Consider the following 20548-nt stretch of genomic DNA (forward strand, 5'->3'; position numbering starts at 1 on the left):
CACAGCACTCCTCATTGCTTCTGTGGACACAGTTTATTTGAAAGGAGGCATTCAAGGCAACATATCTTCTACTGGCATGTGTGGTCTGTAGCTGTCTTTCTCACAATCATTCCGCTATCAATTACGGTCTACGAGGCTTTATATACACAATTTTTTGTTCCCAAGATGCTGACCAGTTTGTCAATGGATGCCGCACATGACTAGATAACCGCACCGGGAGGCGCATTTGTAGTGTGGTAGGAGTTTTCAAGTTCCATGTCCTGTAGGTGGGCTGTGCGTCAGCTGATGACGTTGGACAACAAAAATGGCAGGAGGAAGCAGCAACTACTGGGAAGGTGAGGTGGCAAACTGGCACAACTAGGGTGCGATCAGACAGCTATTTGATACATTTGCAACGATGTTTGGTAAATTTGAACGGGGTTTACATGCCAAAAGTGTTGTCAAATTTGGAGCAAATCTACACGCCGTTGGGTCGGGTGGCCTGTCCACGAGCTCAGCTAGCTAATGTTGGTTAGCCTAGCGAGTTACCTTCAAATATCTTGTAGCTAGCTAGCTGTTTTAGATTCGTTGTATAGTTAGCTAGCTAACGAAATAAAAATGTAGGTAGCTAAATTGTGATTTCAATTTCACCTAGCTAGTTACTTAGTTATCAATATGTGCAGCCAACGTTAGCCAAATTATGTTTGTGTGCAAACGTTAGTTGGTTAGCCAGCCAAGTTATTTTGTCAACAGCAGCAGGATGATTAGAGAAGTGCTGCCTGATTGTTTTTTTTTTTTTGTCTCCACTTAGCTGACGTTAACTACCTACCACTATTGTATAGATGGCTAATTGAATAAGGTAGTTATGTTCAGAAAAAGTTGGTTATTTAACTAACGTTTATATGAAAAAGACAGCAATACAACATATTATTAATATGACTCATTAGCTATGTGGATTAGTCTTTCTGTAGGCTTAGATTACTGTTGATGCCAACCCTGTTTCTCAATTCCAAACTGTGTGTGTGTGTGTGTGTGTGTGTGTTATGTGTGTTGCACATTCCAGATTTGCGAAAGCAGGCCAGGCAGCTGGAGAATGAGTTGGACCTGAAGCTGGTGTCTTTCAGTAAACTGTGTACAAGCTACAGCAGCTCCAGAGATGGCCGTCGAGGAGACAGGTAAGACTAAAACAAGTTCCATTTAGACGAGTGCCCAGTCCCATTCAAGTTTATAGCCCCTTCCTCTAGATCCTAGCCTTCTACACCTTTGGGGCCAGTTTCCCAAACAGAGATTAAGCTTTTTCCTGGACTATAAAGCACTTTCAATGGAGATTCTCTTTTAAACATGCTTTTTCTTGGTGTTCATGGATCTGATTGGACTGATAGGTGTTACAAATATGGTGATACAGTACCTCCACCAAGCCCACATGTTGAGAGTCCTAATGGCCTCCTTGTCTTCCTCTCCGTGCTTTAGCAACTCAGATACTGCTCCCCTCCTCAACAACTCAACGCAGGACAGAATGTTTGAGACCATGTCTGGGGAGATTGAACAGCTGCTGGCCAAAGTAAGACTAAACACCAAATAATTTTATTCAGCTTCACTATCATAGGCATGTCAACATGGTTGAATCTTGCATTGTGTGTATGTGTACTGATGGTGCTGTGTCTCTCAGCTCACAGGTGTAAATGACAAGATGGCTGAGTACACCAGCACCCCGGGGGTGACGTCCCTTAACGCAGCCCTGATGCACACGCTCCAGAGACACAGAGACATCTTGCAAGTCTGTGCCTGTCTCTTACTCTTTCTACCTTTTTCTCTCACTCCCTCCCTCTTTCTTTGTTTCTCTCCCCTTGTCTCTCATCTCTTAGTCTTAACTTGAGATCTGCATGCATCATTTACATTTTCACTTAACTCCCATGGGGTTAATAGTTTTGCATCCCCTTAACTCCTGTTTTTTGTTGCTGTACCCAAGGACTACACTCACGAATTCCACAAAACCAAAGCCAACTTCCTTGCCATCCGGGAGAGAGAAGATTTGCTGGGGTCCGTCCGCAAAGACATTGAGTGAGTATCTCTCCCTCCAGCACCTCCATAGATCCTTTCTTACCATAAAATGTTTTACTGACTTGAAACAACAGGTTGTTGATTTTATTTCAACTGAAAAGGGTGATTGATAAAGCATATGATTATATTGATTTATTATGGTTCTGTATGTAAGAACACTCCCTCATTTGTCTCAAATTCCAAATCGATGTCAGTAAAAACAAAATAATAGAATACCAGTCCTGTATGCTATTTAGATGCTGAAGTTTATGTAAAAATTAAAAATAAAGATTTTTAGTGACATTTCACCCACTTTGGGTGGGATGACACAAGCATATATACATTGAACCTTTCTTTATAGGCACTTTCATACTCACCACATTTGCTGCTACTGCCTATTATCTATGCTGTTGCTTAGTAACTTTACCCCAACCTATATGTACATATCTACCTCAATTACATCCTACCCCTGCACGTCGACACGGTACTGGTACTCCCTGTATATAGCCATGTTATTCAGACCTGTGAAACCTTCAGGTATCATGTCCTCCGTGTTGGACTGGGCGACATGGCCAAAATGATCATATCACTGTAGTTTTTCAATTATTTTACAGTATTTGATATTTCTGAATAATACAAGTTCTAAATATGCTTACTGGCGATTAAAAACGGGTGATTGCTATAATTTTTAGTCATTTAATATAAAAACATCTAACGCTTAAAATACCTTTTTTGATAGTAAAGTACAAATCCATACGGGTTTGTGAATGAATACCAATCAGTGGAGGCTCTTCAGAGGAGGTGAATTCCCCAAAAAACTATAATAAATATATTCCAAATAATTGATTAAAACTGTGTTTTGCAATGAATGTCTACAGTACCCTCAACAGCACTTGGTAGGGGATCACCGTGGTGTAGCCGGAGAGCAGCTAGTTTCCGTCCTCCTCTTGGTACATTGGCTTACATACAAAACCTAGGAGGCTCTTGGTTCTCACCCCCCTTCCATAGACTTACACAGTAATTATGACAACGTCTGTAGAACGTGCTCCAACCTATCAGAGCTCTTGCTGCAAATCAAATCAAATTGTATTTGTCACATGCGCTGAATACAACAGGTGTAGTAGACCTTACAGTGAAACGTTTACATACAAGCCCTTAACCAACAATGCACTTTTAAGAACATTTAAGTGTTAAGTAAAATATGTAAATAGCAAATAATTAAAGAGCAGCAGTAAAATAACAGTAGCGAGGCTTTATACAGGGGGTACCGGTGCATAGTCAATGTGCGTGGGCACAGGTTAGTTGAGGTAATTTAGGTAATATGTAGGTAGAGATAAGAGTAGCAGCAGTGTAAAAGAGGGGGGGTACAATGCAAATAGTCTGGTTAGCCATTTGATCAGCTGTTCAGGAGTCTTATGGCTTGGGGGTAGAAGCTGTTAAGAAGCCTTTTGGACCTAAACTTGGCGCTCCGGTACAGCATACCATGCGGTAGCAGAGAGAACGGCCTATGACTAGGGTGACTGGAGTCTTTGACAATTTTTAGGGCCTTCCTCTGACACTGCCTGGTATAGAGGTCCTGGATGGCAAGAAGCTTGGGGCCAAGTGTTGTACTGGGCTATATGCACTACCCTCTGTAGTGCTTTGCGGTCGGAGGCCGAGCAGTTGCTATACCAGGCAGGGATGCAACTAATTAGGATGCTGTAGAACCTTTTGAGGATCTGAAGACCCATGCCAAATCTTTTCAGTCTCCTGAGGGGGAGACTGAAAGGGTGGTAATTGGAGTCGTGTCTGGCCATGCAGTCATGGTTGAACAGGGAGTACAGGAGGGGACTGAGCATGCACCCCTAAGGGGCCCACGTGTTGAGGATCAGCGTGGCAGATGTGTTGTTACCTACCCTGGCCCGTCAGGAAGTCCAGGATCCAGTTGTAGAGAGAGGTGTTTAGTCCCAGGATCCTCAGCTTAGTGATCAGCTTTGAGGGCACAATGGTGTTGAATGCTGTAGTCAATAAGCTGTAGTCAATGAATAGCGTTCTCACGTAGGTGTTCCTTTTGTCCAGGTGGGAAAGGGCAGTGTGGAGTGCAGTAGAGATTGCATCATCTGTGGATATGTTGGGGAGGTGTGCAAATTGGAGTGGGTCTAGGATTTCTGGGGTAATGTTGTTGATGTGAGCCTTGACCAGCCTTTCAAAGCACTTCATGGCTACAGATGTGAGTGCTACGGGTCGATAGTCATTTAGGCAGGTTACCTTAGTGTTCTTGGGCATAGGGACTATGGTGGTCTGCTTGAAACATGATGATATTACAGACTCAGTCAGGAACCGGTTGAAAATGTCTTTGAAGACACTTGCCAGTTGGTCAGCACATGCTCGGTGTCCACGTCCTGGTAATCCTTCTGGCCTTGTGGATGTTGACCTGTTTAAAGATCTTACTCACATCGGCTGCGGAGAGCGTGATCACACAGTTGTCCGGAACAGCTGATGCTCTAATGCATGCTTCAGAGTTGCTTGCCCTGAGGTGAGAATAGAGGTAATTTAGCTCGTCTGGTAGGCTCGTGTCACTGGGCAGCTCGCGGCTGTGCTTCCCTTTGTAGTCTAATAGTTTGCAAGCCCTGCCACATCCGACGAGCGTCGTCCACCCAATTGAAGGATCAGAGAATGAATCTAGTACTGAAAGCATAAGCTACAGTTAGCTAGCACTGCAGTGCATAAAATGTGGTGAGTAGTGGACTCAAAGAGAAATACAATAGTTGAACAGTTTTCAACAAATCTTTTTCAAAAATGGTGACGCGAAACTCGTTTGCAACTGTTGGACTAATGATTCTACCCTAGATAAGCTAGATGCAGGCAAGAGTGTGCAAGGCTGTATTGAATGTGTCGTTGTCTAGCATCTCAAATTTTTCTATCGACCTGTGTGCACCTACTTTGTACACTTTCAATCGTAGGCTAGATTGTAGCAACCTCATGATGGGTATAGGGCAAACTAGTTATGTTACATTGAACTGGGTGAATGGAATGTGAGTGAAAGTCATCCAACATGCTGTAATAGTAATAAGGCCATGCTCATGATTTAAAAAAAGTAAGGTCTTCTGTCATCACAAATGGCACTGATTGCCACTGATACCGATATCGTTTTTATGGTTTACTGCCCCGCCCTACCTCCATGGGCCTCTGTAATGAGAGTGAGAGAAGGTGCTCCACTGATTGGCTTGGTAGTAAATGACGGCTGGGCAACCAGACTATGACTCTTGTCTGTGTTTTAATGGCTTATTGATCTATCTAAGATGCAGCAGGCCGCACCTCGAGACCACTGCAGGATTCCTATTGAGCAAACACACACACGGCAAACTACCCTCCTTTTATATGCAGATAGCCTTTATTCATCAGTGGTCACTGTTCCATGCGCTCATGTCTGTTGTCCATGTGCTCCACATTAACCGTACATCATAGTGCCTGGGAATGAACCTTTCACTGTTCCATGCGCTCATGTCTGTTTTCCATGTGCTCCACATTAACCGTAACCTTTCACTGTTCCATGCGCTCATGTCTGTTTTCCATGTGCTCCACATTAACTGTAACCTTTCACTGTTCCATGCGCTCATGTCTGTTGTCCATGTGCATGTCCATGTGCTCCACATTAACCGTAACCTTTCACTGTTCCATGCGCTCATGTCTGTTTTCCATGTGCTCCACATTAACTGTAACCTTTCACTGTTCCATGCGCTCATGTCTGTTGTCCATGTGCATGTCCATGTGCTCCACATTAACTGTAACCTTTCACTGTTCCATGCGCTCATGTCTGTTTTCCATGTGCTCCACATTAACTGTAACCTTTCACTGTTCCATGCGCTCATGTCTGTTGTCCATGTGCTCCACATTAACCGTAACCTTTCACTGTTCCATGCGCTCATGTCTGTTTTCCATGTGCATGTCCATGTGCTCCACATTAACTGTTCCATGCGCTCATGTCTGTTTTCCATGTGCTCCACATTAACCGTAACCTTTCACTGTTCCATGCGCTCATGTCTGTTGTCCATGTGCTCCACATTAACCGTAACCTTTCACTGTTCCATGCTCTCATGTCTGTTGTCCATGTGCTCCACATTAACCGTAACCTTTCACTGTTCCATGCGCTCATGTCTGTTGTCCATGTGCTCCACATTAACCGTAACCTTTCACTGTTCCACGCGCTCATGTCTGTTGTCCATGTCCATGTGCTCCACATTAACCGTAACCTTTCACTGTTCCATGCGCTTATGTCTGTTTTCCATGTGCTCCACATTAACCGTAACCTTTCACTGTTCCATGCGCTCATGTCTGTTGTCCATGTGCTCCACATTAACCGTAACCTTTCACTGTTCCATGCGCTCATGTCTGTTGTCCATGTGCTCCACATTAACCGTAACCTTTCACTGTTCCATGCGCTCATGTCTGTTGTCCATGTGCATGTCCATGTGCTCCACATTAACCGTAACCTTTCACTGTTCCATGCGCTCATGTCTGTTGTCCATGTGCTCCACATTAACCGTAACCTTTCACTGTTCCATGCGCTCATGTCTGTTGTCCATGTGCATGTCCATGTGCTCCACATTAACCGTAACCTTTCACTGTTCCATGCGCTCATGTCTGTTTTCCATGTGCTCCACATTAACCGTAACCTTTCACTGTTCCATGCGCTCATGTCTGTTTTCCATGTGCATGTCCATGTGCTCCACATTAACCGTAACCTTTCACTGTTCCATGCGCTCATGTCTGTTGTCCATGTAATCCACATTAACCGTAACCTTTCACTGTTCCATGCGCTCATGTCTGTTGTCCATGTGCATGTCCATGTGCTCCACATTAACCGTAACCTTTCACTGTTCCATGCGCTCATGTCTGTTTTCCATGTGCTCCACATTAACCGTAACCTTTCACTGTTCCATGCGCTCATGTCTGTTTTCCATGTGCATGTCCATGTGCTCCACATTAACCGTAACCTTTCACTGTTCCATGCGCTCATGTCTGTTGTCCATGTGCTCCACATTAACCGTAACCTTTCACTGTTCCATGCGCTCATGTCTGTTTTCCATGTGCTCCACATTAACCGTAACCTTTCACTGTTCCATGCGCTCATGTCTGTTTTCCATGTGCTCCACATTAACCGTAACCTTTCACTGTTCCATGCGCTCATGTCTGTTTTCCATGTGCTCCACATTAACCGTAACCTTTCACTGTTCCATGCTCTCATGTCTGTTGTCCATGTGCTCCACATTAACCGTAACCTTTCACTGTTCCATGCTCTCATGTCTGTTGTCCATGTGCTCCACATTAACCGTAACCTTTTACTGTTCCATGCGCTCATGTCTGTTGTCCATGTGCTCCACATTAACCATAACCTTTCACTGTTCCATGCTCTCATGTCTGTTGTCCATGTGCTCCACATTAACTGTAACCTTTCACTGTTCCATGCTCTCATGTCTGTTGTCCATGTGCTCCACATTAACCGTAACCTTTTACTGTTCCATGCGCTCATGTCTGTTGTCCATGTGCTCCACATTAACCGTAACCTTTCACTGTTCCATGCTCTCATGTCTGTTGTCCATGTGCTCCACATTAACCGTAACCTTTTACTGTTCCACGCGCTCATGTCTGTTGTCCATGTGCATGTCCATGTGCTCCACATTAACTGTAACCTTTCACTGTTCCATGCGCTCATGTCTGTTTTCCATGTGCTCCACATTAACCGTAACCTTTCACTGTTCCATGCGCTCATGTCTGTTGTCCATGTGCTCCACATTAACCGTAACCTTTCACTGTTCCATGCGCTCATGTCTGTTGTCCATGTCCATGTGCTCCACATTAACCGTAACCTTTCACTGTTCCATGCGCTCATGTCTGTTGTCCATGTGCTCCACATTAACCGTAACCTTTCACTGTTCCATGCGCACATGTCTGTTGTCCATGTGCTCCACATTAACCGTAACCTTTCACTGTTCCATGCGCTCATGTCTGTTGTCCATGTGCATGTCCATGTGCTCCACATTAACCGTAACCTTTCACTGTTCCATGCGCTCATGTCTGTTTTCCATGTGCATGTCCATGTGCTCCACATTAACCGTAACCTTTCACTGTTCCATGCGCTCATGTCTGTTTTCCATGTGCTCCACATTAACCGTAACCTTTCACTGTTCCATGCGCTCATGTCTGTTTTCCATGTGCATGTCCATGTGCTCCACATTAACCGTAACCTTTCACTGTTCCATGCGCTCATGTCTGTTGTCCATGTGCTCCACATTAACCGTAACCTTTCACTGTTCCATGCGCTCATGTCTGTTGTCCATGTGCTCCACATTAACCGTAACCTTTCACTGTTCCATGCTCTCATGTCTGTTGTCCATGTGCTCCACATTAACCGTAACCTTTCACTGTTCCATGCTCTCATGTCTGTTGTCCATGTGCTCCACATTAACCGTAACCTTTTACTGTTCCATGCGCTCATGTCTGTTGTCCATGTGCTCCACATTAACCATAACCTTTTACTGTTCCATGCGCTCATGTCTGTTGTCCATGTGCTCCACATTAACCATAACCTTTCACTGTTCCATGCTCTCATGTCTGTTGTCCATGTGCTCCACATTAACCGTAACCTTTCACTGTTCCATGCGCTCATGTCTGTTGTCCATGTGCTCCACATTAACTGTAACCTTTCACTGTTCCATGCTCTCATGTCTGTTGTCCATGTGCTCCACATTAACCGTAACCTTTTACTGTTCCATGCGCTCATGTCTGTTGTCCATGTGCTCCACATTAACCGTAACCTTTCACTGTTCCATGCTCTCATGTCTGTTGTCCATGTGCTCCACATTAACCGTAACCTTTTACTGTTCCACGCGCTCATGTCTGTTGTCCATGTGCATGTCCATGTGCTCCACATTAACCGTAACCTTTCACTGTTCCATGCGCTCATGTCTGTTTTCCATGTGCTCCACATTAACCGTAACCTTTCACTGTTCCATGCGCTCATGTCTGTTGTCCATGTGCTCCACATTAACTGTAACCTTTCACTGTTCCATGCTCTCATGTCTGTTGTCCATGTGCTCCACATTAACCGTAACCTTTCACTGTTCCATGCGCTCATGTCTGTTTTCCATGTGCTCCACATTAACCGTAACCTTTCACTGTTCCATGCGCTCATGTCTGTTGTCCATGTGCTCCACATTAACTGTAACCTTTCACTGTTCCATGCTCTCATGTCTGTTGTCCATGTGCTCCACATTAACCGTAACCTTTCACTGTTCCATGCGCTCATGTCTGTTGTCCATGTGCATGTCCATGTGCTCCACATTAACCGTAACCTTTCACTGTTCCATGCGCTCATGTCTGTTTTCCATGTGCATGTCCATGTGCTCCACATTAACCGTAACCTTTCACTGTTCCATGCGCTCATGTCTGTTGTCCATGTGCTCCACATTAACCGTAACCTTTCACTGTTCCATGCGCTCATGTCTGTTTTCCATGTGCTCCACATTAACCATAACCTTTCACTGTTCCATGCGCTCATGTCTGTTTTCCATGTGCATGTCCATGTGCTCCACATTAACCGTAACCTTTCACTGTTCCATGCGCTCATGTCTGTTGTCCATGTGCTCCACATTAACCGTAACCTTTCACTGTTCCATGCTCTCATGTCTGTTGTCCATGTGCTCCACATTAACCGTAACCTTTTACTGTTCCACGCGCTCATGTCTGTTGTCCATGTGCATGTCCATGTGCTCCACATTAACTGTAACCTTTCACTGTTCCATGCGCTCATGTCTGTTTTCCATGTGCTCCACATTAACCGTAACCTTTCACTGTTCCATGCGCTCATGTCTGTTGTCCATGTGCTCCACATTAACCGTAACCTTTCACTGTTCCATGCGCTCATGTCTGTTGTCCATGTCCATGTGCTCCACATTAACCGTAACCTTTCACTGTTCCATGCGCTCATGTCTGTTGTCCATGTGCTCCACATTAACCGTAACCTTTCACTGTTCCATGCGCACATGTCTGTTGTCCATGTGCTCCACATTAACCGTAACCTTTCACTGTTCCATGCGCTCATGTCTGTTGTCCATGTGCATGTCCATGTGCTCCACATTAACCGTAACCTTTCACTGTTCCATGCGCTCATGTCTGTTTTCCATGTGCTCCACATTAACCGTAACCTTTCACTGTTCCATGCGCTCATGTCTGTTTTCCATGTGCATGTCCATGTGCTCCACATTAACCGTAACCTTTCACTGTTCCATGCGCTCATGTCTGTTTTCCATGTGCTCCACATTAACCGTAACCTTTCACTGTTCCATGCGCTCATGTCTGTTTTCCATGTGCATGTCCATGTGCTCCACATTAACCGTAACCTTTCACTGTTCCATGCGCTCATGTCTGTTGTCCATGTGCTCCACATTAACCGTAACCTTTCACTGTTCCATGCTCTCATGTCTGTTGTCCATGTGCTCCACATTAACCGTAACCTTTCACTGTTCCATGCTCTCATGTCTGTTGTCCATGTGCTCCACATTAACCGTAACCTTTTACTGTTCCATGCGCTCATGTCTGTTGTCCATGTGCTCCACATTAACCATAACCTTTTACTGTTCCATGCGCTCATGTCTGTTGTCCATGTGCTCCACATTAACCATAACCTTTCACTGTTCCATGCTCTCATGTCTGTTGTCCATGTGCTCCACATTAACCGTAACCTTTCACTGTTCCATGCGCTCATGTCTGTTTTCCATGTGCTCCACATTAACCGTAACCTTTCACTGTTCCATGCGCTCATGTCTGTTGTCCATGTGCTCCACATTAACTGTAACCTTTCACTGTTCCATGCTCTCATGTCTGTTGTCCATGTGCTCCACATTAACCGTAACCTTTTACTGTTCCATGCGCTCATGTCTGTTGTCCATGTGCTCCACATTAACCGTAACCTTTCACTGTTCCATGCTCTCATGTCTGTTGTCCATGTGCTCCACATTAACCGTAACCTTTTACTGTTCCACGCGCTCATGTCTGTTGTCCATGTGCATGTCCATGTGCTCCACATTAACCGTAACCTTTCACTGTTCCATGCGCTCATGTCTGTTGTCCATGTGCTCCACATTAACCGTAACCTTTCACTGTTCCATGCGCTCATGTCTGTTGTCCATGTGCTCCACATTAACCGTAACCTTTCACTGTTCCATGCGCTCATGTCTGTTGTCCATGTGCTCCACATTAACCGTAACCTTTCACTGTTCCATGCGCTCATGTCTGTTGTCCATGTGCATGTCCATGTGCTCCACATTAACCGTAACCTTTCACTGTTCCATGCGCTCATGTCTGTTGTCCATGTGCTCCACATTAACCGTAACCTTTCACTGTTCCATGCGCTCATGTCTGTTGTCCATGTGCATGTCCATGTGCTCCACATTAACCGTAACCTTTCACTGTTCCATGCGCTCATGTCTGTTTTCCATGTGCTCCACATTAACCGTAACCTTTCACTGTTCCATGCGCTCATGTCTGTTGTCCATGTGCATGTCCATGTGCTCCACATTAACCGTAACCTTTCACTGTTCCATGCGCTCATGTCTGTTTTCCATGTGCTCCACATTAACCGTAACCTTTCACTGTTCCATGCGCTCATGTCTGTTTTCCATGTGCTCCACATTAACCATAACCTTTCACTGTTCCATGCGCTCATGTCTGTTTTCCATGTGCATGTCCATGTGCTCCACATTAACCGTAACCTTTCACTGTTCCATGCGCTCATGTCTGTTTTCCATGTGCTCCACATTAACCGTAACCTTTCACTGTTCCATGCTCTCATGTCTGTTGTCCATGTGCTCCACATTAACCGTAACCTTTCACTGTTCCATGCTCTCATGTCTGTTGTCCATGTGCTCCACATTAACTGTAACCTTTTACTGTTCCATGCGCTCATGTCTGTTGTCCATGTGCTCCACATTAACCATAACCTTTCACTGTTCCATGCTCTCATGTCTGTTGTCCATGTGCTCCACATTAACTGTAACCTTTCACTGTTCCATGCTCTCATGTCTGTTGTCCATGTGCTCCACATTAACCGTAACCTTTTACTGTTCCATGCGCTCATGTCTGTTGTCCATGTGCTCCACATTAACCGTAACCTTTCACTGTTCCATGCTCTCATGTCTGTTGTCCATGTGCTCCACATTAACCGTAACCTTTTACTGTTCCACGCGCTCATGTCTGTTGTCCATGTGCATGTCCATGTGCTCCACATTAACTGTAACCTTTCACTGTTCCATGCGCTCATGTCTGTTTTCCATGTGCTCCACATTAACCGTAACCTTTCACTGTTCCATGCGCTCATGTCTGTTGTCCATGTGCTCCACATTAACCGTAACCTTTCACTGTTCCATGCGCTCATGTCTGTTGTCCATGTCCATGTGCTCCACATTAACCGTAACCTTTCACTGTTCCATGCGCTCATGTCTGTTGTCCATGTGCATGTCCATGTGCTCCACATTAACCGTAACCTTTCACTGTTCCATGCGCTCATGTCTGTTTTCCATGTGCTCCACATTAACCGTAACCTTTCACTGTTCCATGCGCTCATGTCTGTTTTCCATGTGCTCCACATTAACCATAACCTTTCACTGTTCCATGCGCTCATGTCTGTTTTCCATGTGCATGTCCATGTGCTCCACATTAACCGTAACCTTTCACTGTTCCATGCGCTCATGTCTGTTTTCCATGTGCTCCACATTAACCGTAACCTTTCACTGTTCCATGCTCTCATGTCTGTTGTCCATGTGCTCCACATTAACCGTAACCTTTCACTGTTCCATGCTCTCATGTCTGTTGTCCATGTGCTCCACATTAACCGTAACCTTTTACTGTTCCATGCGCTCATGTCTGTTGTCCATGTGCTCCACATTAACCGTAACCTTTTACTGTTCCATGCGCTCATGTCTGTTGTCCATGTGCTCCACATTAACCGTAACCTTTCACTGTTCCATGCTCTCATGTCTGTTGTCCATGTGCTCCACATTAACCGTAACCTTTTACTGTTCCACGCGCTCATGTCTGTTGTCCATGTGCATGTCCATGTGCTCCACATTAACTGTAACCTTTCACTGTTCCATGCGCTCATGTCTGTTTTCCATGTGCTCCACATTAACCGTAACCTTTCACTGTTCCATGCGCTCATGTCTGTTGTCCATGTGCTCCACATTAACCGTAACCTTTCACTGTTCCATGCGCTCATGTCTGTTGTCCATGTCCATGTGCTCCACATTAACCGTAACCTTTCACTGTTCCATGCGCTCATGTCTGTTGTCCATGTGCTCCACATTAACCGTAACCTTTCACTGTTCCATGCGCACATGTCTGTTGTCCATGTGCTCCACATTAACCGTAACCTTTCACTGTTCCATGCGCTCATGTCTGTTGTCCATGTGCATGTCCATGTGCTCCACATTAACCGTAACCTTTCACTGTTCCATGCGCTCATGTCTGTTTTCCATGTGCTCCACATTAACCGTAACCTTTCACTGTTCCATGCGCTCATGTCTGTTTTCCATGTGCATGTCCATGTGCTCCACATTAACCGTAACCTTTCACTGTTCCATGCGCTCATGTCTGTTTTCCATGTGCTCCACATTAACCGTAACCTTTCACTGTTCCATGCGCTCATGTCTGTTTTCCATGTGCATGTCCATGTGCTCCACATTAACCGTAACCTTTCACTGTTCCATGCGCTCATGTCTGTTGTCCATGTGCTCCACATTAACCGTAACCTTTCACTGTTCCATGCGCTCATGTCTGTTGTCCATGTGCTCCACATTAACCGTAACCTTTCACTGTTCCATGCTCTCATGTCTGTTGTCCATGTGCTCCACATTAACCGTAACCTTTCACTGTTCCATGCTCTCATGTCTGTTGTCCATGTGCTCCACATTAACCGTAACCTTTTACTGTTCCATGCGCTCATGTCTGTTGTCCATGTGCTCCACATTAACCATAACCTTTTACTGTTCCATGCGCTCATGTCTGTTGTCCATGTGCTCCACATTAACCATAACCTTTCACTGTTCCATGCTCTCATGTCTGTTGTCCATGTGCTCCACATTAACCGTAACCTTTCACTGTTCCATGCGCTCATGTCTGTTTTCCATGTGCTCCACATTAACCGTAACCTTTCACTGTTCCATGCGCTCATGTCTGTTGTCCATGTGCTCCACATTAACTGTAACCTTTCACTGTTCCATGCTCTCATGTCTGTTGTCCATGTGCTCCACATTAACCGTAACCTTTTACTGTTCCATGCGCTCATGTCTGTTGTCCATGTGCTCCACATTAACCGTAACCTTTCACTGTTCCATGCTCTCATGTCTGTTGTCCATGTGCTCCACATTAACCGTAACCTTTTACTGTTCCACGCGCTCATGTCTGTTGTCCATGTGCATGTCCATGTGCTCCACATTAACCGTAACCTTTCACTGTTCCATGCGCTCATGTCTGTTGTCCATGTGCTCCACATTAACCGTAACCTTTCACTGTTCCATGCGCTCATGTCTGTTGTCCATGTGCTCCACATTAACCGTAACCTTTCACTGTTCCATGCGCTCATGTCTGTTGTCCATGTGCTCCACATTAACCGTAACCTTTCACTGTTCCATGCGCTCATGTCTGTTGTCCATGTGCATGTCCATGTGCTCCACATTAACCGTAACCTTTCACTGTTCCATGCGCTCATGTCTGTTGTCCATGTGCTCCACATTAACCGTAACCTTTCACTGTTCCATGCGCTCATGTCTGTTGTCCATGTGCATGTCCATGTGCTCCACATTAACCGTAACCTTTCACTGTTCCATGCGCTCATGTCTGTTTTCCATGTGCTCCACATTAACCGTAACCTTTCACTGTTCCATGCGCTCATGTCTGTTTTCCATGTGCATGTCCATGTGCTCCACATTAACCGTAACCTTTCACTGTTCCATGCGCTCATGTCTGTTTTCCATGTGCTCCACATTAACCGTAACCTTTCACTGTTCCATGCGCTCATGTCTGTTTTCCATGTGCATGTCCATGTGCTCCACATTAACCGTAACCTTTCACTGTTCCATGCGCTCATGTCTGTTGTCCATGTGCTCCACATTAACCGTAACCTTTCACTGTTCCATGCGCTCATGTCTGTTTTCCATGTGCTCCACATTAACCGTAACCTTTCACTGTTCCATGCGCTCATGTCTGTTTTCCATGTGCATGTCCATGTGCTCCACATTAACCGTAACCTTTCACTGTTCCATGCGCTCATGTCTGTTGTCCATGTGCTCCACATTAACCGTAACCTTTCACTGTTCCATGCGCTCATGTCTGTTTTCCATGTGCTCCACATTAACCGTAACCTTTCACTGTTCCATGCGCGCATGTCTGTTGTCCATGTGCTCCACATTAACTGTAACCTTTCACTGTTCCATGCTCTCATGTCTGTTGTCCATGTGCTCCACATTAACCGTAACCTTTCACTGTTCCATGCGCTCATGTCTGTTGTCCATGTGCTCCACATTAACCGTAACCTTTCACTGTTCCATGCGCTCATGTCTGTTGTCCATGTGCTCCACATTAACCGTAACCTTTCACTGTTCCATGCGCTCATGTCTGTTTTCCATGTGCTCCACATTAACCGTAACTTCCATGCGCTCATGTCTGTTTTCCATGTGCATGTCCATGTGCTCCACATTAACCGTAACCTTTCACTGTTCCATGCGCTCATGTCTGTTTTCCATGTGCTCCACATTAACCGTACATCATAGTGCCTGGGAATAAACCTTTCACTGTTCTGTTGGCTGTGGACAGAATTTATAATTGTTCAGCTTGGGAAGATTACATTACTGCCCACCCACACAATGTGATGGGAAATGTGAGCTTTATTTTAGTGGTAGTCCTGTCTAAGTCCCCAAAGGACCATATTTTTTTTTTGTTTTTAATTATTGTGTGCATTCTGATCCATGTAGCCTACATGGTGTATGATGTACTGTCAGCATTAATGTAGACATTGTCATTTCTCAAACTACATACATGCTGTTCCTCAAGGATTTAGACTGGTGTTGTAACGCTTTCAAAGCCCACGTGCTTGAGTCTTGTGGCGTGCGAACGCTGAACTAACACACACTAATAGCCAAGCAACTGACGCTAACAGCAGTGCTAATTATCACTACAACACTAGGCTAACAACAACCCCTATTGTATCGTATACAATCAGGCATTGAGTTGGCATCATAGTGGAACTCCTCCTGGGAGTGGGGAGGGCAGTGAGGTGGATGGATGTCTGGAGCCTAGAACGCTGCAGTGAGCCATGCGCACTAGACTGGAGTGATGACATTAGGCTGGGCTGACAGCTCGTGGTTCTAGCTGCAGTCATGGTCCCACACAGCACCACTGGAGAAGAGATGCAGGCAGTCATGCAGATACGGAGACTCGGAGCTTCCATTTCCAGGAAACCCTGAGAGATGGGGAAATTGAGACAGTGAGGGAAGGAAGAGGGACAGATATGGAGAGCCAGAGGGAGGTGGTAGTCTGTTAGGGCACTACTGGGATGCTTCACCACTGTTCTTTAAGTTGTCCATTTTGTCAAGGTCCACAAGTTCACTTTCTCTGATACAGCTATACATGATACTATAGAGTATGAAATAAACTTTGTGATTTTGTCTTCACTCTGCTACTTTTGCTGACCTTGCTATAAAGGAGAATTCAGCATCTCTTCTAGTTAAAGAACTGTTGTATTCTCTTGTTCTTTCTACCCATTTATTGTACAATGCTAGCTAGGCAACTATGGCTAACTTAGTCACGTCAAACAGTGCAGACAGAATAACAGTAGGTGCATTAGTTTAAGCTGTTTTCTAGTGACATTTATTTGGATACATCCATAACATTGAGCTAATGAGCCATGATTTCGCCTGGCATAGACAATGTGCTCTCTCGTTAGGACACTGTTGTTCAGAGGAGCTAGCCAACAACACAGCTAATACAATAACTTCAAACTGAAGCTGGAAAGACTGTAAACTAGTTGCACTTCATTTTGTTAGACTTTAAAAATGTATATTTCTTTGTATATATCCATAAATTATGCCAGCTAATTCATGATTTTGACTGGCAGGCTGAGAAATGCTGCTTGTCTGTCTTGTCCCAACTTCGGCCACATTTATTACTATGGGACAGTTGGAGATGGTTTCTATTTCAATATTCAAATTCTATGTTGCAAATGTCAGTGAGACAGACAGCAAGGTTTATACAAATCTCCACTGTTAAACTAAATGTTAGTCTAAAAGAAATGTGAGATCATGTCTAAATGCTTTTTATAGTGATCAGGTTTACTTCCCTGCCTGGGCTGATGAGACAGTGGATTGCGCAGTCAGATGGAACTGAGTAAATAGGCAGTTTAACGTCATAGATTTAGCCGGTGGTAACTTGTGGAATAGAAACCGTCTGGAATGCACTTTTAACTGATCAGCATTCAGGATTAGATCCACCCATTGTATAATAACACATTATCCACCATGGATGTTCCCTCTCTAGTAGGCTTGAGAGAGACCCCGATATATGGTATAAACAGTATATTTTGAAATACAAATGGTAGGATTTTCAATACTGTAAAAAATAAAAAATGGGGGATGCGTCGCTGCTTTTAACTAGAAGTTAATTATAACTAATAAGAAATCTAAGATGTGTCAAATTTAAATTATGTCCAGCTCAGGGCTCCAGCTATGCATTTGGTTTGCTAACTTGCTAGCAAAGTGGCTAGATGTCAAGATCAAGCTTCTTGGTTACAGCAGAGACATTCAATCTATTTAAATTACATTTGTTATTCTAACTCCTAATTCTATGCATTCATCCCCTCCTGGATCAAGAATTGAAACAATGGATGCCTCTCCTTTCCCCAGGTCAGTGGAGAGGAAGGAGAGCATCACTAAAGTGCTTATGGGCTTACAGCCTATAGCTAGTCCAGCATCCATTTCCTATAGCAGCCACTGCAGTGGGATTTGAGAGTAGTGCTAAGGAGCTTTCGGCACGGTTTGCTGGTTGCTCATATCCACTCTGTGAGTGGCCTAAACAACATTCTGCCGTTGTATAGGCTACTTGGTGACCAGTGTAGACTTAAGCAATAAGGCACGAGGAGGTGTGGTATATTTCCAGTATATCACGGCTAAGGGCTCTTCTTAGGCATGACGCTATGTGATGACAATGCATTAGCCGTACTATATTGCCATATACCACAAAACCCTGAGGTGCCTTATTGCTAGCGTAAACTTGTTACCAACATAATTAGAACAGTAAAAATGTAATTTTTTTTTCAACCCTATGGTATAGGGCACTCAGCCTATCAGCATTCCGTGTTAAGACCCCCTAGTTTATTTTTAAGCAATAAGGCCCGAGGGGGTGTGGTATATGGCCAATATACCACGGCTAAGGGCTGTTCTTATGCGCAATGCAGAGGGCCTGGATACAGCCCTTAGTCATGGTATATTGGCCGTATACCACAAACCTCCAAGGTGTCTTATTGCTATTATAAACTGGTTACCAACGTAATTAGAGTAGTAAAAAAATGTTGTCTTACCCATGGTATACTGTCTGCTATACCACAGCTATCAGCCAATCAGCATTCAGGGCTCGAACCACCCAGTTTATAACAGTGTGGGGTTTGTGAAAGCCAATCCTGTAAAACTGATGGGATTTTGATAGCGTCTTTGCATATTTTGTGATGTTTTACCATTCAGCTCAAACTTAATTAACTATCATTGAAATGGTTCTAGAAAACCTGACATGTGGGGCTGAGTGGTGTCTGTCTTGTGTAACTAACTATAAACCATTGTTATACAAGCGTAAGCATATGGAAATACAGCGCACATTCCCCTGTTACCCACTAGGTGGCAGTAGACCCATCTGCATTCGCAGACCTGACTGGGTGTGTGTGGCTGGTTAAGTGGTCAGGAGATGAGGGCTCTCTCTGTCTGTTAACAATACCACACACACACACACACACACACATGGCTCCAGACATCTTAAAGGGATACTTCTGGGTTTTGGCAATGGTATCTAATTCCAAAGAGTCAGTTGTACTTTTGCATCTCATTTTAAGCATTTGTGTCCAGTATGGAGGAAGTTGGAGGTAGTTTCGCGAGCCAATGCTAGCAAGTGTTAGCGTAATGACCAGCAGGACCACTAAGGTTGTTACTGTAGCAATGATGAGCCAATCCCTCCTGAGATGTGAACCATTCCATTACTATCTTTTCACATCTATTTCCATTGTACTTCTCCCATGCTGTTTTTCGCTCTAATTACTCTCTTTTGCTCCCCCCCCCCCAGCAGCAGTAGTGGTAGGGAGAGAGGGCGAGCTGCATGACCCTACCCATTAGCTTACATGGTGATGTTGACAACAGGATAAACCCTCAGTGTTTTCCATTCAGGCCAGGCTGGCTCTTTAAACAACCACCTCAGCATTGCTGTACTCCTATTATACATGAAGTAGTCCTTTTTACCACACTGTGCCTGTCTGCTGGGACTGTAGCTGCATAGACTAACTGTGATTCAGACAACCCTTGTTTCAAATGGTCACAATGATGAATCCATAGATGAAGTGTTTAATACAATTGTGGCTGAATTTGGTTAATACCTTAGATGAATCAGGATCAATATGTCAGTAAATATTTCAGATGGTCATAGCAGTGACGTCATCTTGAGTTGTTTGTCTGACTAATTTATATGCACAGTATTATATGAATTAAACCCATTCTCTCTCTTTCTGTCCAACAGGACATACAAGAGTGGCTCAGGAGTGAACAACAGAAGAACAGAACTGTTTCTGAAGGAGCATGAGCACCTGAGAAAGTACGATCCTGAACGAACACACACACACACACTGCACCTGACTTTTTGTGCCCCTAAATTACCAGATTACCTCGCAATATCATCTTGCAGTATTCTCCAAGTACCCATACTATCATCTCACAACTATTCTCTCAAGCTTTTTCTGAAGTTCTTATAAACAAGTCCAGTGTCTCTGCTGTTCCCAGAGCAGTTCTCAGAGCAGTTCTCAGAATTGTATCAGTTCTCAGAACTATATCACTTCTCAAGAGGAGATGCTACTTCCCAGAAGCCAATAGCAGTCTGCCGAGCAGCACAGTGCTGGGATAACTCATGTTGATGGGTGAAGTCAGCCATTTTGAATAACTCTGAAATAATCTCCCTGCTCTTGCTGTTAGCTTGCTAACCACTGCTTAAGCAGTTCTGATCCCAAAAATACTGTTTGGGTTTTTCATTTTAAAGGTTGAGCTCGGGTAAGGTTGTTTTGGTGTATAAATCAGTGAGTGTCCTCTTGATTCATGGGCATTTCTGTCTATTTTTTTTTTTTAGTAGACAGCAACTTGGCTGCTGAAGTTAACGATCTGTTTTAAGGAAATGTAAGAGATTTAAGGTAAAGGGACATTTAGGCCTAATTGGCTTTTGCATGCAAGTCAATTAATTCAGACTAATTAATGAA

The 20548-nt window shown here is 44.4% G+C and overlaps 1 protein-coding gene across 4 annotated transcripts in view; it reads left to right on the top strand.

Moving 5' to 3' along the window:
• The first annotated feature begins 299 nt into the window (after window positions 1-299).
• The window catches only part of gosr1 (golgi SNAP receptor complex member 1), a 64989-nt gene continuing 44740 nt past the window's right edge, over window positions 300-20548 (top strand). The window contains exons 1-6 of one of the 4 annotated variants that reach the window (XM_021582419.2): window positions 300-335; window positions 1043-1154; window positions 1450-1540; window positions 1649-1756; window positions 1949-2040; window positions 19822-19896. In XM_021582419.2, the coding sequence (XP_021438094.1) occupies window positions 305-335; window positions 1043-1154; window positions 1450-1540; window positions 1649-1756; window positions 1949-2040; window positions 19822-19896 (509 nt within the window). In that variant the 5' untranslated portion in view covers window positions 300-304. Of the gene's footprint in view, window positions 405-819; window positions 839-1042; window positions 1155-1449; window positions 1541-1648; window positions 1757-1948; window positions 2041-19821; window positions 19897-20548 lie in introns of those variants that run through there. The other 3 variants (XM_021582420.2, XM_036961940.1, XM_036961941.1) reach the window with 3 other exon arrangements.

Source organism: Oncorhynchus mykiss, chromosome 24 (assembly GCF_013265735.2).
Source record: "Oncorhynchus mykiss isolate Arlee chromosome 24, USDA_OmykA_1.1, whole genome shotgun sequence".
NCBI lineage: Eukaryota > Metazoa > Chordata > Actinopteri > Salmoniformes > Salmonidae > Oncorhynchus > Oncorhynchus mykiss.